The 16,839-nt window shown below is 40.9% G+C and overlaps 1 protein-coding gene across 1 annotated transcript; it reads right to left on the bottom strand.

Annotated features, from left to right (window-relative positions):
- Positions 1 to 13: 13 nt before the first annotated feature.
- Positions 14 to 5,429, bottom strand: LOC103375298 (ETS-related transcription factor Elf-2-like; the record flags this gene model as incomplete). Its single annotated transcript, XM_008305529.1, has 3 exons — positions 5,041 to 5,429; positions 387 to 527; positions 14 to 271 (listed from the first exon to the last, which is right to left on the bottom strand). Coding segments are annotated over exons 2-3 (333 nt in total), but the record flags the coding sequence as incomplete, so codon positions are not given.
- Positions 5,430 to 16,839: the final 11,410 nt, after the last annotated feature.

Genomic DNA, 16,839 nt, shown 5'->3' with positions numbered 1-16,839 from the left:
GGAATATTTGTGCCTCACCTGCTTCCCCTTCTGTCTCCACCTCCTGCTCATCGGCCACTTCCTGCATGAGATAGGCCTCATTTTCATACACCACCACCTGGGCTGAGTAACCCTGCTCCTCGGCCAGGCTGGCGCCAGGCAGCTCCTCAACTATAACTGCTGGGTAGTCATCAGCCTCCTCCCTTTCCTGTGTGTCTTCACAGGCCTCCTCAGCTTCACACTCATCCTCCACCTCTCCTTCCAGCTCCAGATCCACCTCGCACTCTCCGTCCTGATGGAGAAAGCCAGAAAGAATTCGAGACGGATAGATTTGAACAAAAAATGTGATATTTTATTGTGAGCTGCAGTTCCAGTGTTACTTTTTCTTGAGCTTGTTCCCAACACACCTGCTGTGGATCCTCCTCAGCTGTTACATACTCCACCACTGTCCCACCAGTGTCGACCAGAACCACCGAGGTCATGACTCATGCTCCTCTGGAATCAGCATTCACAGTCTGTGGCTCGCCACAGCTTCTCTGGCCAGACGCCTGGAAAAAACAAGATGGTAAACCAAACTGTAAGAAACAAACAATAAAGTCCGTATTGCAGCAACAGCAGATTACCAGATTCGATATTTGCTGCACATAATCACTGTGATGAACAATTCAATCGGTATTTTATCACAGGAACAACTGTGAGTGAATCCACAACTCTGAACCACTTTATATACTTTATATTAGATACCTGCAAACATATCACTCCAGAAACGTTGCTCTCTGCACCGTTGCGCCATCGTCCGTTTACCTCATGTGTATAAAGAGTCAATAAACCTGTGTTTATTGGCAATAACTGCATTTATTCCTACATTACCAGAATCTGCACAATTTGCACCACAGTTCTGGTTTACTTTACACATGCTCTTCTACGCCGTACACAGAGTTAAATTCATGGAGGCTTCTGTCTCGCTGACCCTGTACTGTTATCCTCTCATGCAACAGGATGCATTTTCCCTGTGGTTATACAAATCATTCAGTATTTTTCAAACATATTCCTGTTGGTTATGTATTCAGTGATAAGTGAGCTTTAGAGCTGCTGATAGCTGGATTTGGTTAGCTCTGGGCGGCGGCAGGCTAGCTGGTCCCTGCTATGCAGATGCTTTTTGCTCGGCTAAGCCAACAGGCTGGAGTTACATATTTACCTTACAGACATGAGAGGGGTGTCAGTCTTCTCACCAACTTTAGGCACAAAAGTAAGCATTTAATACCAGCTGCTTGACTAAAAATTAAAAAAAAAAAGGTTTTGCTAAAGGGCCGGCAAATCTCTTACTGCTCACGTTCGACAATCGGAACAACTCTTTAGAAAATGAAAGCAGTCCGACCGACACTGAACTACACCTTCCTCCATCTGTCCAAACTGTGAGCCGAGGTCTCATTAAAGGCAGAGATCTCATCTCTTTCATCTCCTCCCTTCTGCCTTCGGCTTGCAGGAAGTGCCTGTCTGCTATTACAGGAAGAAATGCACTGACACCAGGCCAAGTCCTTCCCTCAGACACAAACACAGTGTCCAGTGGAAGATCGAGGCAGGGTGGACTGAAGCCATGGTAACAGTTGCTAAGAACCACAGGGCTCTCAGTTCCTGTTCTGGGCTGCTCTGCGGGGCAACAATACGATATAAGACAAAGGGAAAACCGGAGCACAGACACAGAAATAAACGCAAATTGGTTGATGCTGTTTAAACTCAAGCTCCACCCACTCTTAGTTTGCTCACTTTTTAAAGACCTACAGCTGAAATGGAAAAGAAACTCACTACCAAAGCCAGAGAAATATTACTCAATAGGGAGAGACGGAGTTGCTTTAGCTGCTCTGTGCTCCAAAAACATCCATTGTGTCTATGATGCACTTTGTTTTACAGACAGACTGAACTTTTTTATTTTGTTAAAGGGTTTAATAGAAACTCAGATTTCTTTTAGACTTGCACTTCTGACCTAAATAATAGTATTTTTACTTATTCAGATTTATTTTCATCATGTGGAAGTTGCTAGTTTCACACAACAGATTTAAGTTTTAATATTAAGCTTTGTTTGCATGTTGTGCTGTGGTGCATTATACAGTGACACGCAGTTTGTCAAAGTAAAACAAAACTAAATGAAATTAAATGGTCACTTTGCTTTTTTGGAGGAAAATGTATTGTTTGAATATTGGACTAATCGGTAAACTAGTCCACAGATGAACCAGTAGAAAAAGAGTAAATGTTGGCTGTCCTGCATCTGGCCCGACGAAAACAAGGCAACAGTGGTCAGATATTGCTACCTCAGATCTGTGAGTGTAGGCAGAGAGAACCAAGTGACTCTACCGGAGGAAAAGCTATTAAAACTTCAAACGAGACGCATCAGGCAGGTCAGAAGCGATGTTTTCTATGGGAGAGAATACCTTCCTTTGGGGTGGACTTCTGTAAGTTCCAACACATTTTAAATGCGCAAAAAAGCTAAAAACTAAAAAAAATGAAAAACCCCATGAAGCACAATATTATTAATATTAATCATATTTGTATAACACCAATCGAAAACAAAGTTACAAAGTGCTTTATCCTGTAACAAATATGAAATCAGACGAATGATGGAACCAAATTCTATAAACAACTAAGATCACAAACATGCGACACAAACAAGATCAAGACAACAAACGCTACAGCAGTTCAGTTAAAAAGATTAAAAAGTAAAGTAACTTAATGGGACTAAACATTACAGATTATACCTGAGTAAGGCTGAGACTGTACAGTGTTGATAATTCTGAGGATTAACCAAACTAGTATAATAATAAATATATACACAATGGAATGATCAGTTATGGAACTGAACCCAACTAATATAAATATTGTGGCTAAAACCCTACAGTGTTGTACATTTTGGAGATAGACCTGACTAATTCAGAGCTGCAATACGGGCTCTTAGTTAGTGATTCTGAACTACTTTAATTTAAATATAATGTGTACAAACCAGTTTGTTGATTACAGTCTCGGTTCTCTTTATCAGCCACAGCACATCTTCTTACTTCTCCAGATAAGAGCCCTGCTTAAAGACAATCCCAAACTAAATTCTTCAAATCCTTCTGTACAGACAAAGAATTTAAAAATCATTATTTCTGTTTGATGCTTCAATTTCTCAGATTTTTCAGTATACATGTCGCACCATATTTCAGAACACCCAGAGGAAAATGTTAAATCCACACATGATCCAGGGGGTTTATAATTTTGTGCAGACCTACTGCACCAGCCTCTGAGATGGTGTGTATGAGGACATGAAGACATGCTCAGTTACTCTGACTGCTGTATAATGGATGAACCATGCTGTGCTGGTGTTCCCTCTGCTACTGAGACCAACATGCTATCGGCTCCGTTGGAAATTCCTCCTGTTCAATTATTCAATATCATACAGCAGAAACCAACCGACAGAACTGTACGCACCATTTTGAAAAGGCTCAGCTAATTCAGATGTGCAGTGAGTTCACAGAGCCACTATGTGAAACATCCACAGGTCTCACAAAAAAAGGTATCTGGCGTCCCAACAAGTCTCCGGACATCAGGACAGAGCAGACACACTGCATTCCACTGGTTTCTTTTCTGAAGTTAAATTACAGACCTAAACAGAGCACAGAGGAGTAAACTACAGGTACACGACTACAGGTACACGATATGTTTTTTTTTTCAGAGTTGAAACCGGTATTTGGAACTCATAGATATTTGGCAACACAAAGCTTAACACAAAGCTTAACACAAAGCGTAACTAAAATGCTTTCGTGCATTTATATTTCCTATATGTCTAATTAAAGAGGACTTTTTTTAAACATGTATTGTTTGTTTTAAAATGGCTATAAGGAATGACAGGTCACCAATCAAATGCTGCTGGGAGGAGTCAAAGCAGTACATATCATTTTTGTAAAAAGAAAACAACATAGATATGGTAAATTTCTGAATATTGCATCCAATTATTGGCTGACCTCTGTTATAAACCAACTTCCCTCACTTTAGGTTTCCTCTCATTCTTCTGTTCTAACTTGGTTTCTACATTATATACTTGACTTATTGTTTTACACATTTTCCTCTCAGCCACAGAAACAGGCCGAGCGAGGGGAGGTGTGTGCATGTGTGCCGTTATTTCGCTGCTGTTGTGTAACTTTATGGAGGAGCTGAAGATTGTGACACACTGGGTTTTTGTAATCTACGCACCTCTGTCTATTAGAAAGTCAATCAGACAGAGATTGAGTGATAGGAGAGCCAAAGTGCAGAGTCCTCTGTGTGGTAAGTGCACCATGTGCCCTCGCTTTGTCAACAGAATGAGCTGCCATTAAAATGACTGTACAGATCCACACAAACTGAGATAAACCGGAGAACATCCATCTACGTGGGCAAATGCAGCAACTACACAATCCTATCTGCAGTGTCACATGGAAAATACAACATGTGTGGTGCAGGCCGACCTCAAAAAATGGGTTAATCGTATTCACACATACAAACAAAAGATCTGTCAAGAGCCAAATCTCTCAACCAGGTAGCATTGATTCAAACTAGTATAACAGGACTTACTAGACAACTGTGGACACGTGGCTGCTCTGTTGCTTCTCAGCTACAACGTGATAAATCAAGGGCCTGCGCTATTAAACAAACCATTTCCCTCAGGAACTACGATAAGATAGGCAAAGGATTTAATGATTTTTCGTCAAAAGCAGTCAGCGCAGCCTTTTAACTCCTTGCAGTTAGCTGTTAGTCATGTTGGCATTTCAGGAATTGAAAACATTTGCGCCAGTCTGGATAACACCCACATGTCTTAGCTGTTATCCAGCTAAGACATGTCAGATTAAGCTCACTTTAAACTTGTGATTAGAGGGGTGAGAGCAGCTGAATAGCTCAGTTTCGTGTTTATAAATGTTGCTCTGGTTCATAGTGAGTCAGTAGCATTCTCCAGACTTCACGAGGTGAAGCAGAGTCATCCTGACAGGGCATATTTTCCACCACCCAATCCCAATGAGCACATCAAAACTAAAATGGAAAGAAGTCCGAACTTGCCTTGACGCGGAGAAGTCGATTCAAAATGCATCTTCACCCGTGTGCGGCGAGTTAAAGAATGAAAGTGATGCTTATCTTGCTGTGGCAAGGGAAAGCAACAGGACCTGTTCTGCATCTGTCCCTCCCAGATCTTTCCCATTCCTCTTTTCTGCCTGACATCCATCCATCCAACAGTCCGTCCGTTCGTCTGGCCGACCATCCACCGCCCCTGCCTGCATGCTTGCTGTCTGACTGCTCCCTGGGTGGAAGGAACCTCTCAGAGCGACTCAGCACTTCTCAGACCCTGCCCTGAGCTCGCATCACATGACAAGGGTGGAAAACGCACACACGCACTCAGACACACACACACACACACACACACACAGTCACATGATCTTTCAACAACAGAGCTTTTGTTCCAAGTAACTGGGGCTGCTGGTCCAAACACAACGCCCTGCCTTGTGCCCTGCCCTCCACCAGCAACACACACACACACACACACACACACACACACAGAGCAATGACACAACGAGCAAATATACAGCAAGTATGACCTCAGGATTTACTTGACATTCACCCAAACCATTCAGACAAATTCCAACCAGCTGCTATGAAAGAAGATGTAAGACAAGAAGCGTCTGACTATGTGTTATACTTCCACATTTAACAGTCACAGTTTATATCACATGGCAGCAAACGCGCTAGTTTACATCTTTAGCTCCAGCATGTCACAAGTCTTTCAAGTAGTTGCAGTTGGTGTCCTGATGTCTGAGTGGTTAGAGTCCGTGTCACATGGGTGGAAATGCCCTTAGTGGCCGAGTCCCTGGTTTGACTGCTGTCCAGCCGGACCACAATATCAGTTCCCTCCTCTGCTTCCCACATTTCCTGTCTACTAAAAGCTTAAAAATGTGGCTACAGTTGAGTCAAAACTGTGCAAATTTCAGCCAAATGAGCTTTTAAGTTTAATGTCTAAATCCCTTATCAGACAATCAAATAACTGACCAACAGAATACTAGTTACGGACTAATTTGGTAATCAATTCATCCTTTAAGTCCTTGCAGAAATTAAAAATACATGCAGGATTCAGTCTCTCAAATGATGAGATTTGCTGCTTTTTCTCTGTTTTATATCAGTGTCCACTGAATTTATACACGTTTGTGATGATTGGTCAGAAAAACAAGCCATTTATTAAAACTTAGAATAACAAAAAATAGAATAGAATAGAATAGAATAGAACTTTATTGATCCCTTTGGTGCAAACCTCAGGGAAATTGTTGAATTATTATCTGAAAAAATCTGAAAAACTCCTTTAAAAAAAGGACAATTAAACTTGAAAATGATTTCATGTAAAGTCAATAAATTAGAATAATTAATAAACTTGGAATCAAAATGTACAGTAAAATGTGCCCACAGGTGTTACCAACACTGGAGAAAAAAATATATAATTCTACACACTATAGATATTTTACTACTTACATTTTAAATTTGTTTCCATACTTGTTATCTGCTCTGTGTAAACATAACCCACCGTTCAGCCACTAATTTAAAATGTTTGTCTTGATTTCCCAGTTGTGCGGAGAAGCACAATGTTTTGTTTTTGTTTCCTTGTTTTGTTTTGTTTTGTTTTATTTATTTTTTACAAAATCTGGTGAGAGCAAACAGGCCATTATCAGCAAACTTTTAAATCAAAGATGTAGAATAAAGTGGTTTTGATTAAACATCAAACCTTAGATTTGGGTAATTTTCATCACCGAACTCCATGTCATAGATGAGTCGTTACAGAAACATCACAAAGTTAAAAATCTGTAGATTTCTTCTGACTCTGGTAATTGGTGTAATTCAGTTGATTTTTTAAAAAAAGACAGCATGTCCTTCAACTCACCAGCAGCTTTTGGGGCTCAGAGGGTTAATCTACTTATTATTTTTAAATCACAAAATAAAATGTCTGGTTTTGTTGACTAACAGAGCACGACTCAGCTGACCTGTTATTTCAGCTTCAATATGTGTGAAAATGACCTTTAGTGAAGGTTGTAAGACTTAAAGAGGACATAATGTTCCCTCTATTTTATCTAAAAAAGTACAGAGATCAGCTGGAGGCGTCCCTCTGTGTTGAAATAGGAACACAACAGTAACGATGATGTATAGTTGATGGCAGCCCGAGTGCATCACCGCCCATTCTGCTCAGAAACACACATTCTGCAACCTTCCCTCCGTAACATCCAAGTGCAGCCATTGTTCTCCTGTAACCCATCATCCCTCCACCTCTGCGGTACCAAACCTTTGTGCTCATTGCTCTCGTCTGACCTCTTACAATTTAACCCCAGTGCAGAACATTCAGGCATGACTGTGTCCGCCCACCAGAAACCTTCAGACCACAGCGCAACTGTTGGCTTAGACAACAGGATACACCGGCTGAGAAAGAAGCAGGCCGGTCAATCATTTACCAGCACACAGCTCGGACACTTTACTACAGCTTACACTAAAGATAGCAAGTCTAGGCCTCTGTTACTTTTGACCCATACAATCAAACCTGCAAACCTACTGGAACCTACTGTTGACCGGCATCTTGAAATAACATGCGGTGATAGGACAAAATAATTACTAAATAGTCAAAAATACACTTTGCAAATAAACTAAACCACAAGCATGTCAAGAAGCAGCACGGGGAGGGAAGTGAAGCTTTACACCTGTTGAAAACTAGTCAAATTTTTTAACAGGAAATGAGAAAATATCCTACTATTGGCGTACGTTTCACTACCTGTTACTACATCTGACCATCCAATAAATCCAATACACACTGAACTTGAAATGGTTTTCTTTTCTGAGTTGAAGGAAAAACTTAAAAGTCTCTCTTCTATTGTTATGTCTAGAAGGGACTGAATTTAACCATAATATTTTTGAGCTGTCCAATTGGCGACAACTCCTCGACCGCCGCGTTAATCCACACCCAGTGATCAGATAGCGTGACCGGTAAACAGACATTCCTTTGAGCGGTGACAATAAAAGGCCGCCTTAAAATGCAGCTTTATTCAAATGACACGATGCCACAGACGACAAGAGAAAGACGAGAATGTGCTGTTGGGCTGCTGGACGCTGAAATACCAGTTAGGGCTGTAGTCAGGGCACTTGCATGTTCATAACTCAACCGTTTGTCGTCTAAGAAACTGCTTGGGACAGCACCGTACGGCAGGAAATCCACCATGTGATGCCTGGCAAACGTGGTCCTGAAAGTGTCCATCAACTTCCCCGAGCCCTTCAGGAAGAGGGGGACAACTTTCCACAAGCAGCATCGACGACTTCAATCACTCTCTGTGTCTCATATATTTGATATCTGGTCTCTCGTTCTTGCCACTGTCATTATAGTTGTTTTTTCCATGATACCTAATCTATTGCAGAGATGCAATGTGTTCAAACAACAAACACTGATTCCCCCAAGTTAAACAGAATGGCTAAATTAAATATTACATGCTTGCTCAGTATAATAAGTGACTCCAAATTACACTTTCCACACATGCACGTCAATAAATAGTACAGAGGGGGGGAAGTGAATCTATACACCTGTTGGAACTAATTAAAATTTTCAGCTGAAAAAATCCCCCCCAAGCATCACTGACCTACTTATCACCACCTGTTACTACATCATGCTACCCAACATAGTTTTAACTGTGCTGTTTTAGTCATCACACCTTTGACACATTTAAATAAAACAGAGAGTTTATAATCATAATGAGAGTTTGTTCAGACTGCAGCCCCCCCTGCCTGGAGCCAGCTGGGGGAGACAACAGAAGATTATATGAGGCATGTGGAGCAGGTCACTGGGGGGGATCTCACAGCTTCAACGGTACCTTTGCTCTTCAGGGGGAGCTCAGGGAACTGCCAGCCAGCTCTGTCCTCATTTAACGTGACTTACAGTTAAACAGGAGGCCCCAAAAAACGAGCTGACAAAAACACACAAACTGACGTGAACTTGGCTAACGCTAGCTAGCCGAGTTAGCCTCCCGACAAAAACAAGCTGTCAGTAAAGAAACACAACAAACCATGTGGCTAACGTCACGGCAGCTCACTTACCGTTAAATCCCCGCTCTCGGTTCCTCGTTCGCGGGTTTACACGCCGTTTAACGTGAGCTGGGCAGCCCGGCTAACGAGAGTTGTGCGGTGTCGGTGACATCCAGTAACCTCGCTCCTCCTCCTCCCCCGGACGAGACGCGCTCCGATCCCGCTGCCGCCGTCGACCGTCAGCCGGAGGAGTCCCGCAGCTAACCGACGCCGCTTAGCTTAGCGTTAGCTGGTCTCAACCATGGTGAGGGGGCACCGGAGAGCACCGGGCAGGTCGCGGGGGGGGAGAAGAGCTCGGTGGTGCTGGTGGGTGATAAGTGGTTGAAGAAGCGTCGGTTCGGACCGGACGGGCTGCTGCTAATGGAGACGCTCCGCTGTCAGTTTACTCTGTTCAGGCAAATTACACCCGTGACGTCACGCCGTACAATAAACAATCCGGGCTGAGCAGAATAAACAAGCACACTTCTGTTTATTTTTAGCAAGCTATTAATTTCTTTTTTTAATTTAGGGAGAAAAAAAAACTTTTAAAAAATCTGTCTTTTTGATTTGTATTCAAATCCTTTACTACTTGACTAAAATGTACAAATTAAAGCATTTAAATTATTCAGTTAGAAGTAAAATTACTGCAATAAAAAACAAAGAGTACATTTTTTAAAAAGCAGCTGCAGGTTTTGTCCCTCTGACTGATATTTTATTATATATGGCATCATTAGATTTTTAATATTAAAGCGTCACTGTGTCAGCAGCGTGTTGTAGCTGCTGCAGTTGTGCTGAAATATTTATCTGATTACCCACAAAGCAGAGGATATCTCTACATTAGCTAACACATTACCTACAATTCAAGTATTGTTTTAAAGAAAAATGTCTAATCAAATTTTTAAAACACACACAAAAAAATCAAGCTGTAGTTCTTCAAGTTATTTTCATTTGCGATAAAAAAAAAAAATATCTTCTTCCTTTGTATACAGAGTCTACTTAACTAACAAGTACCAATTTGGCAATGTAAAAATATTCAATTCCAAGTCAATTCCCTGCATGAAAACCCTACTTAAGCAAAACATAGTAAAGTAGCATATAAAGGAAACACTCAATTACAATACAAATACCTCAAAATTGCGTTTATGTACTGATTAAATGTAATTAGTTACTTTCCACGGCTAATGTCCAAGTTAAGCTCATTTTCAGAGAATAGACACACATGATTAAATCACAGTTTTCAGTCCGGAGGTGGAGTTCATAATATCATGACAGCAAAACTGAGTTTAATTGTTTACACATCCTTTTATTTAAAAGATGAGCTCATTATCAACAGAGACAACATTTGCATTGCAATGTACTAAATGAAAGCTACATATATTCACAATAAAACATTCTATATGGTCATTTATACAATGCGCGTGCAAATATATTTAAAGCAAAGCAACCATCTACATCTATTTTCTCATTCTTGCTGTCTGCCTGAGTTTGTATGTATCTAAATGGAAATGTGTTAATCTACAGAAATGTATGCATATGTGTGGATGTAAACATGTGTTTGCACATATTTGCTTTACAAAATATTTTATCAGCCTGTACTTAATCACTACAGTTAATGCTTTTTGTTCTGTTTTAAACTTTATTTATATTTTTTCGCTAGTAGTTTCTAGTATATTTTGGTAAATGCAATAACTAATGGCAAACTAAGGATTTCATTGCACTGACAACTTTTGTTAAATTATTATTTCTGCATATAACAATAAATCTTTACTATCCTTGTACAAGTCTTAGATAACTGGAAGCATTGCTGTTTAATGTAATTAAATTCATTTCTATTAGTATGAGCTTAAATGCAGTTTAGCATTCTTTTGTTGTTAAAGGGGAATATAAAGAACAACACTACAGAAAGGAATTCATATGCACCAAATCTGGATATATTATTATATATATCAGCTTTAAAAACCTTTGTGGTAAATTATTCTGTGGTATTTTTGTGATATTTTCCTCAAGATAGTCCTTTATATTACAGGAAACGTAATATAAATGCATGTCTATCGGCTATAATTTCAGTTGACACAAGCAGGTAAATGACATACACAGTAGGTGCACCCCCCACTTAATCTCTTGTGTGCAAACTATCACAAAATCACAGCAACAACAAATCACTTCCACCCCACTGCAGACTACAAGACCTTTAACTGAACCTCAGCTGGCCACGAAAGGTGTTGCAGCAGCGGCACCTAGAGGGCGACGATGGGAATCGTTTCACACGCGCTAACACAGATTACACAGAAATAGAACTCTGTGGTAACACTTCAGAAAGGACACATCAGACAGTTAAATGTGCAGCTACTCTTGTCCTGTGCTTTTCATCCGTCGTCCTGGCTCCATGGACGGATAGGAGGAGTGTTGTGGAAGGCACGCTGTCACGACTGGGCTGTCACCACCGACATCGTCCCCGTGGCTGCAACACACAAGCACAACATTACATTTGTTAGATTGAAATGCATCATTTTAGTTTAAATAACTGTGTGATTTTGCAAATTTAAAAAAAAAGTAGAATGGACATTTGTTGCACAGCTTCTATTGTAGCATCAAGAATACTTTCTGGGTGGAAATAATCGTGTCATTTTAATGAGACACACTGGTCTCGTCACCCTCTGAATATTAACAATGTCGATGCTGAGTGATGTCCATTCTACTCTCCACAGACAGCTGTGTTTGTAGCCGTGCTGCTGTAAACTGTTTACCTTCTAAACTGCATTATTACATCACTGAGCAGCTTTTTACAGTCCAGTTAGACACCTGAGGCTCTGTGGATACAGACAGAAATACATCTGGTCAGAGCCAAGTACAGGGACAAAGACTGTGATGTTTGTTCCCTTTAGGGCCAAACCTGAACAGTGTTAATCAGTTTAGCCACATTCTGTGATGTTCAACAGTTTTCCTTATTTTTAAATTTACAGAATCTGTTTTGTATCTCTCCCTTTAAAAAAATGCCCTTTAAAATGTCCTGCTGTGTGTTTACAACATTATTCTTTTTAATTCTCTGAACCCACAAAAAGACGTATTATCGCATATAATTCCTCAAAATAACACCCTTTTTTAGAGTCAGAAACTATAAAAACAGACAGGGGTTAGTGTGGTTCCACTGGGAAACTTCATTCAATCTAAGTTTATAACTTTGATATTTTGTTGAAAATATTTTATGTCTTTTTGAAAAACGTTCATTCTGCCCTCCTGAGTACAACTAAGAAGACATGACCAATTCACCAGTCATGTGACAAAAATATAGGGACTTTTCAGCTGAACTGCAGGCTGTGTAGATGTATGGAAACAAATTTAAAATATAAGTAGTCAAATATCGTGTTAGTGACACCAGTGGGCACTTGCAAAAAATGTTGTACAGGTTATTTTTATTTAAAAAAATTAAAGAATCAAAGAATTACCTAAGAAATCCAACTTTTTTATGGCATTTTAAAGTATTTATGTCATTGTAACTGTGATATTCTGGACACACACTCATACATTAATGGCAGCAGAGGGACCATGCAAGGTTCAACACATAAACAGGAGGAGTTAGGGACTGAATCACAAACCTTACGATTAGACATTTAGACACCATCTGAGTCATAGCTGCCCACATGACTTTCAATTTGACATCTATTCAGTCTACAACATCATGACATCCTGAATCATTTATAATATACTGAAGACTAGTCTCATTGTCTGCAACAGCTGTTACAGAAAGGATCCTTTTTCCAAGTTTAGAGAGTTGCTTCTTTATTTAACATTGAGAATTTACAGCATTAGTTGTTGAAGTTAATTTTGGAAAGAGCAGACAATCTGTGAGGCTGCTTCCAGTTAGAGTGTGGTAAACTATAGCTCTACAGGTGCAGGGACTGAATTCAGCATCGACCCTTGTCGTGGTTAGAATAGTTTTGATTTTGTAAAGAAACAACCATAGTTTAGTTTAACATGTAATAAAGACACAGCAAAGTTTACATCATTCTCAAACCAAAAGAACCAAGAGTCTCCGGAGATTTTTACGAACAGTGTGTCCTGGGAACTCTGCTTATGTGTTAGTTGGGTTTCTCAACAACTTATTTTACTGAGTAAGGTTGAACTCATTATTTTAAGTCAAGTCATAAGAACTCGTGTTTATAAATTCTAAAGTAGGCTGAAAATATATATGTATATATATTGCATTTGGGGACATTAGGTAAACTAGAAAAGATGAATTGATTCACTTTATGCTGTGTTAAAGTGCAGGAAAACAATGAATAAGCTCTCTGCATCATTGTAAACTCTTCAAACTCAAAATCAGTTAAGTTTGATGCAAGATTTGCCAGATGGATGTCTTTGTTTAGCTGTCATTCCTAGAAAACTGAATTTTAGAGGGCAGCGTGTTCAGTAGCCACTCAAATCTTATTTTTTTATAGTGTTTATAAGCCTCTTGTTGTACCAAACTCGTCTACGTACACCATCACTTACATGTGAGAAGCTTTGCTGACCTTTCTCACAGGTTACATATTTACTCATTATTGAAAAAACCCCATTAGCTATAACAGGACATGTAAGTGAGACTACTTTTAGACTTTTTGTGGGATTTCAGGATTCCATTATGTTTTCTTGCAAAACCCTTCATCAAAAGTTTATTGTTTTTCTGCTACTAACACTTTTAGTTCATGTCACTTTTCAGAACACAGGTCGTTGACCTCTCACCTTTCAGGCCTGCTCAACAACTGCTAGCAGATTTAGCTTCTATTAGCTTGAGCAACAACGATGCCACAGTGCACTGACATGCTAATGGCACATTTTACCTGCAATGCTGGTTAATTAGCTAGACAGGGATCAGAATAAGGACAATAGGTCATATTATTTTGAGATTTTCGGGGAGCAGAGCCAAAGAAAACTTTAATAACTCTGGGAAGGGGCATTTTTTTAAAGTTAAATTTGAATTTAGTGCTTCTGCTCACTCCAAAATTGTTTGTACAGTCCCTTCAGTGTGCAGGATCTCATAAGTTTGTCAGGCTCAACTAGCTTCTTATTTGACATTCCTGGGGTTAAAATTAAATCATCCACATTTTAGTCTTAGAGGTTTATTTAAGCTCAGAAATGTAGAATCTTTTGTTGAGTGATGAATCAACAATCTTCTGACCAAATCTAAATGATTTCCACTCATCTTTGTAGTTCCAAAAAGTCTCAGTTGATGGCTAGACTATACTGTGACCTGCTTAAGAAAAGGAATATAGGAATATACCGAAGAAGAACAGTGTGTATGTTCTTACCTTGTCCTTCCACCAGTGATGCGGCCTCATTGGCTTCGTGTGTAATATCCACGCCTCCGTCAATGACCAGCTCCTCTCCTGAAGCAGCAGGTGGCGCCACCTCCTCTCCTGCTGCTGGAGCAGAGTGGCAGGAGTGGCAGTGCTTCTCCTCGTGCACCGGAGATTCTGGCTCAGCAGCTGAAAGAACCTCCAGGTCCGGACCAGTGGAGGCGGCTGCCAGCTGGCTCGTGTCTACAACAGCTTCAACTGTCTCCTCGGCTGGAGCTTCAGCTGCTGCCTCCTCAGCTGATGTTTCACTAGCTGCCACCTCCTCTGCTGGTGTTTCACCGGCTGCTGCCTCCTCTACTGGTGTTTCACTGGCTGCTGCTTCCTCAGCTGGTGTTTCATCAGCAGGTGCCTCCTCAGCTGAAATTTCACCAGCTGCAACCTCATCTGCAGATGTTTCACCAGCAGGTGCCTCCTCTGCAGATGGTTCTCCAGCTGCGACCTCCTCAGCTGATGTTTCACCAGCAGATGCCTCCTCACCTGGTGATGTCTCATCCACTGGAGCAGCTTCTGGAGCAGCTTCAGCAGTGATGGTGACCTCCGCAACAGAAGGAGCTTCCTCTGTCGGAGCAGCATCTTCAGGAGCAGCTTCAGCCTGCACATCCTGACCTTCAGCCTCTTCTACTGTTGAGGCTGAAGCTGCAGTTTCCTCAGAAGAAGAAACAACAGCTTCTTCCTCCTTCTCCTCTGCAGCTGCAGCAGGAGCAGGCGCCTCCTCCGTTATCACTTCTTCAGCAGCTGGAGCCGATGCTTCATCTGTTGCAGCCACCTCCTCAGCCTCTGCAGACTTTAGCTCCTCTTCACTCTCTACAACAGCTGCCAATTCTGGTGTTGCTTCCAGAGCTTCTGGTACCAGCACCTCCTGCGTGGATTCCAGTACCTTTTCGTCGCCTTCGATTTGTCGGACAGCCGTCACCAGACTCGTCTCACCAACAGAAGCTGCTGCGATCTCGACTGGGGAGCTGGCTAAGATCTTCACAGCTGCCAGCAGATCCGGCAAAGACTCTGGAGGAAGTGGGGAGAACATGAAACTGTTTAAATACTAATATCATATCTACCTCAAGTGTTGCACTGGACCAAAACTGTAAAAATGAAACTCCTGTATGATGTAAACTTGTGTTTGTGGAGAAACAGCATTTTTATCTTTGCAAAGTTGCACGCAGAAACTCTCCTGCACTCATTTGAGTTCATATGAAGAGAAGAGTTGTATTTACTAAACCATGTGCATCATTGTCTCTATCATAGAAAATAACCTTTTAAAAATCCCACAGCGGAGAAATTTGCAGTGTTACAGCAGCAAAGGTGATAAAAATAGGCAAGAAATATAAATACGTACTGTTAATATTGCAGATTCCTCTAAATGTGGAAAATAGTGCACATATTGCACATATTTATATAATGAAAAATAATGCTGCATGAGTAGGAATACTGATATTGCACAGATTTTCTATGCTATATCAGCTGAAGTCTGCTTACCTTGATCAGGTGTCTATCACTGGATGCTCTACAGTCAACTTGGGTTCAGCACTATAGGACACTACAGCTCATGCTCCTTCTGCTGGATAACTTTTGAGAAAACATTTTCAACACACATGTCGAGCACTTTTAACACCCATAACTGGAGAGAACTGTTTCACCAGCAGTACATTTCAGTATCCTCTAATCTGGTCATGCAGACGTGGAATGCCCTTAGATGCACTTTCTAAATGGAAGTCTAAGGTTGTTGACAAACAACAAATGTGAGTCAGAGGTCACCCTGGCCTGCTGCCCACAGCGTGCCGTGAGCCCGTCTGCAACCCCAACCTGGCAACCCACCAGGACACCTTAAAATGAGCATTGTAATCTAGGATTAGTCTTAACCTGTCTGAGAGACAGCTTTAAATCACACTTGTCACAATTAAGACTCCAAACAGCCCCAATAAACCTGCCCAGTGTTTATCGCCACTTTCTCTCCTGTCCTTTCCCTCCTGTTGAGGTGGATAATCACCTCCAGAGTCTGGTTCTGCAGGAGGTTTGTTCCTCTACACCAGGGGTGTCGAACTGCGGTCCTCGAGGGCCGCAATCCTGCATGTTTTAGATGTTTCTCTCTTCCAACACACCTGATTCAAATGATCAGCTCATCATCAAGCTCTGCAGAAGTCTGATAACGATCCTGATCACTTGAATCAGGTGTGTTGGAAGAGAGAAACATCGAAAACATGCAGGATTGTGGCCCTCGAGGACCGGATGTCGACACCCCTGCTCTACACTGTCACCAAATGCTGATCAAACTGACTCATTTATGTCTAAAATATAATATTGTAGTTTTATGATTCAACTTTACTGTTATTTCTCTGTAGCTCAACATCTCTTGATTACAAATCACTAGTTTAACAATCAAATATTCGACCACTTTTTAAAAGAACTAAAGCTGCTCACATGTGTAACCCTGTGGTGCTGCTTGCATTTTTTT

The sequence above is a fragment of the Stegastes partitus genome, unplaced genomic scaffold (assembly GCF_000690725.1).
Source record: "Stegastes partitus isolate 25-593 unplaced genomic scaffold, Stegastes_partitus-1.0.2 Scaffold2537, whole genome shotgun sequence".
In the NCBI taxonomy this organism is placed as follows: Eukaryota; Metazoa; Chordata; class Actinopteri; family Pomacentridae; genus Stegastes; species Stegastes partitus.
This window is presented reverse-complemented; position numbering and strand designations above follow the sequence as displayed.